The sequence below is a fragment of the Odocoileus virginianus genome, chromosome X, assembly GCF_023699985.2.
Source record: "Odocoileus virginianus isolate 20LAN1187 ecotype Illinois chromosome X, Ovbor_1.2, whole genome shotgun sequence".
NCBI lineage: Eukaryota > Metazoa > Chordata > Mammalia > Artiodactyla > Cervidae > Odocoileus > Odocoileus virginianus.
The window spans coordinates 11,522,097-11,525,945 of NC_069708.1; the positions used below are offsets into that span (position 1 = coordinate 11,522,097).

Sequence of the window (3,849 nt, forward strand, 5' to 3'; positions counted from 1 at the left end):
CCACTGATTCTCCCAAAGACCCTGATAGGTTGAGCTGGTAACATGATTCCAGTTTTACAGATAAAAAACAAGGGCTATGATCTGGCAGAACTAATAAGCCCTGGGAGGGGGGCTCCCAGGGCTGGGCTCTGTCTCCTCTGTCCCAGCCTTGTAGCACCAGGTCAGATTTTCATTCAAAAGACAATTAGGAAGATGGTTTGCCGTGGGAAAAAATTAAATATAGATTATTAAAGTGAAAGGGGAAAAAATAAACTTATTTTGTGCTTCTCCCTTTTGGCACTTTTGTCCTGTGAAAAAACAGTACTAAAAGCACCCTTAAAAGGTTTTAGAGAAAAGAGATTAAAAATTAGAAACTTGAGTCTTCTTGGATTATCTGTAGGACTGTTGGAGAACACTGTTGGATGAAGGACATGGCATGGGAATTGAGATGGGAAAAACAAAACTGAAAACGGGCTGTGGTTTAGAGTCTCAAACTGAAATTTAAGGTGCAAGACAGAAAAGTTAAATCCAACAATTTGGTACATAGTTTTAGGCCCTATTGAATGACCTTGCGTTTTAAGAACTATTTTTGGAAAGGAACATTTCAAACTGAGCGGCGGGATTTGGGCAAAAGTCAGGAATTTGGCTACTTCCCATCGCCACATCTGATCTCCTGGAAGGCTGTGCAGATACAAGGATGGGTCGCTCTTCATCCCTTGGCAACGGATGTTACTGGAAATATTGCGAAAGACCCAGCCAGGAGGTAGGCAAAAGCCTCTGAGGCTCATCTCCCTGCCCCCACAGTAGGCCAAGGCCAGGGCCATGGCGGGAGCACCAAGCGTCCACGTGCAGCCGGCATGCCCCGTCACTCTTCTTTCACCCTTCTTACGTAAGAGTCTCGGGATGGAGTTGCTGCTACTGCGGGTCCCTTTCCCCCGACGGCTATTAATAAACCGGACTGGTAGTTTCCGGGCTACTGCCAGCATAGATGCGGGGTTGGAGGGGGGGGGGCTCACTTTTCGACCAGGGCACAAGCAACTCGGTCTTCCCACCCCCGGAACATGAGCAAGGCCCACCCATCCCCCGCACTCCTGCCCGCCCACTGGCCAGAGGGGACGCCGGCCCCTCCTTTACCCACACAGCGCCTGACCTCCCCCCCCCAACACTGGCCTGCTCTGCACTCGGCGCTGGCGGGTGCGGCTGGCTGCTCCATCTCTCCTCTGCCCTGCCCTGCCACGGCGCCCTCCCTCCGCCCGGGTATCAGGCGAGAGGCGGGGCTGGCCCAGCACGCCCCGCCCCCGCTGTAGAAAGGGCCCAGAGAGTGTTACTCCCGGTCATCCTCAGCTTGGGCCTTTTATCTCGGCGCTGCCGGGGAGGCGGGAGGAGGAGACTCAAGGGGTGGCCCTGAGCGTCGGCGACACCTTTCCAGGGCTCTATAAATTGAGCACCTGGGATGGGTAGGGGGCCCACGACACCACCACCGCCCGCAGACACAGTTCGGCCACTGACCGCCGCAGCAGCCGCAAGCAGCAGCCGCCGGGAGCGGGAACACTGAGCTACCCAGCAGCAGGGGATCTCGAGGCGCCGGAGGAAGTGCGTGCCCTCTCCCCATTTCTGCCCGGTCTTCGGGGGTGCTTGGACTCCGGCTTTGCGGAGGGAGACGGGAGTGGGGAGCCCACTTTCTTTCTCTCGGAGGCACTGGGCGCGCTAGGAGGTGGGACCGCCTGATTGCTGGGAGCCACCCGGGCGCCGTCCCAGAGAAGCAGTAACCGGGGGGATGTGGGGGAGGGGCGGTGCGCGCAGGCGGGGGTACCGGGCACCCTAGCTGGGTGAATAATCTTCTCTTTCGTCCCCGTCTTCCAAGCAGGCAAGGGCTCGACCCAGGGACCACGAGCTGATATCGCGAGCTTCCGGACGCCTAAGCCAGAAGTCGCGCATCCCGCGGGGCCGGGCTGCGATCGAGACGAGTTGGAGAAGGCGGAGGAGGAGCCGGGAATCCCGCCGCACCGGCAGTAGCCAGGCTCCCGGCGCGGGCCTCACAGAGCGCGTGAAGGCGGGCAGCCCCTCGCCCTAGCCGGCCATCCCGTGCCCCTGCGTCCCTGTGCTTCGGCGCCCACGCGGCCACCATGATGCAAATTTGCGACACCTACAACCAGAAGCACTCGCTCTTTAACGCCATGAATCGCTTCATCGGCGCCGTGAACAACATGGACCAGACGGTGATGGTGCCCAGTCTGCTGCGCGACGTGCCGCTGGCCGAGCCCGAGCTGGACAACGACGTCGGCGTGGAGGTAGGCGGCAGCGGCGGCTGCCTGGAGGAGCGCACGCCCCCGGCCCCCAGCCCGGGCAGCGCCAATGGCAGCTTTTTCGCGCCCACCCGGGACATGTACAGCCACTACGTGCTGCTCAAGTCCATCCGCAACGACATCGAGTGGGGAGTCCTACACCAGCCGCCGGCGGCGGGGAGCGAGGAGGGGAGCGCCTGGAAGTCCAAGGACATCCTGGTGGACCTGAGCAACCTGGAGGGCGCGGACGCCGGCGAGGAGGACCTGGAACAGCAGTTCCACTACCACCTGCGAGGGCTGCACACTGTGCTCTCCAAACTCACGCGCAAAGCCAACATCCTCACTAACAGATACAAGCAGGAGATCGGCTTCAGCAATTGGGGGCACTGAGGCGGGTCGCCCGCGGCTGTCCCGCACCCTTCCTGGTCCCATCTCTCACCCTCTCTCTTTCCTTAAAGCTATTTTCTTTCTGGCTCTAGGGCGCGATGGGCGGACTGCAAAGTTGGGGGGCTGCGTACATGCTGGGGGCGCAGCAGGGCAGCATGGAGGAAGGGGCTTCTTTGGCGAGAGCAGAGAGGAAAGTGGTGGCCAAAGAGGTGGGATAGTGCTCAAGGACTTCCTTCTCTCCCCCGGCGGGGTCGGGCGGAGGTGGGGGAATGAGGGGGCTGTGTTCTACTTTGGTGGGAATGGGCCTGAGTTGACGCCCTGCATTCAGTCTGTGCCTTTCCTGGAGTTTCTTTTCTTTCCGGAGGAGAAGGGCCGAGAATAGGCCATTCCGGGGCGCGGCGCTGGGTTGCCACACTTGGGAGCGCTGCCCGGAGCTGAGCGCTGGGGAAGGCGGGGCGATTGCGCAGCCTCCCGCCGCCCTGCCGTTGGGCTGGTGGAGGCAGCAGTGTTGCTAAGGTTGCATCAGTTTTCCGGTAACAGTGGCCCCGTCCTAAGTATTTCGAATCTCCTCCTTGCTCTGAAACTTCGGCGATTCCATTGTGATAGGCGCACAAACAGCACTGTGTCGGTAACCGGTACTAGTTTATTAATGATTTTCTGTTACACTGTATAGTTGTCCTGTGGCACCTCTATCCCATCCCTTTCACACCACCCCCACCCCAGTATGTGTAAGCTGGCACGGTGCCAGCTTGTAGGAAGCTTGCCACTTGGTGAAAATAATAACATTGTTATGAGAAAGTGGACTTACCCAAGATGGAACCAACTGACATTCTATCCATGTTGTACATAGAATGATGAAGGGTTCCACTGTTGTTATATGTCTTAAATTTATTTAAAACTTTTTTAATCCAGATGTAGACTATATTCTAAAAAATAAAAAAAAGCAAATGTGTTAACGAAACTTGACAAAAGTTTGTTGCTTTCTAATCTGCCAATGAATGGCTTAGTCATTAAATAAAAATAAACTTTTTTTTTTTAGCAAAAGCTAATTTTATTTTTCTCTGGTATTTCAAAGTGGTAGATAATCACCTTTGTAAGTATTCAGCTTTGTTTGGGAGGAAGCTACCAACAAGATTTACTTCCAAGCTTTTTTCTAATTCAATACCAAGGTAAGTCTCAACAAAAAGTTCATAAATAC

The 3,849-nt window shown here is 56.0% G+C and overlaps 1 protein-coding gene across 2 annotated transcripts; it reads left to right on the forward strand.

Annotated features, from left to right (window-relative positions):
- The first annotated feature begins 1,269 nt into the window (after positions 1 to 1,269).
- MID1IP1 (MID1 interacting protein 1) lies at positions 1,270 to 3,612 on the forward strand. 2 transcript variants are annotated; one of them, XM_020913684.2, is made up of 2 exons: positions 1,270 to 1,572; positions 1,844 to 3,612. In XM_020913684.2, exon 2 carries the CDS (start codon positions 2,106 to 2,108, stop codon positions 2,652 to 2,654), a length of 549 nt encoding a protein of 182 aa, XP_020769343.1. In that variant the 5' UTR covers positions 1,270 to 1,572; positions 1,844 to 2,105; the 3' UTR covers positions 2,655 to 3,612. The 2 variants fall into 2 exon arrangements, with proteins under 2 accessions (XP_020769343.1, XP_020769342.1); XM_020913683.2 differs by having other exon boundaries at positions 1,847 to 3,612.
- Positions 3,613 to 3,849: the final 237 nt, after the last annotated feature.

Coding starts and splice junctions, on each gene's coding strand:
- MID1IP1 (XM_020913684.2), top strand. CDS start 2,106: ATGATGCAAATTTGCGACACCTACAACCAGAAGCACTCGCTCTTTAAC.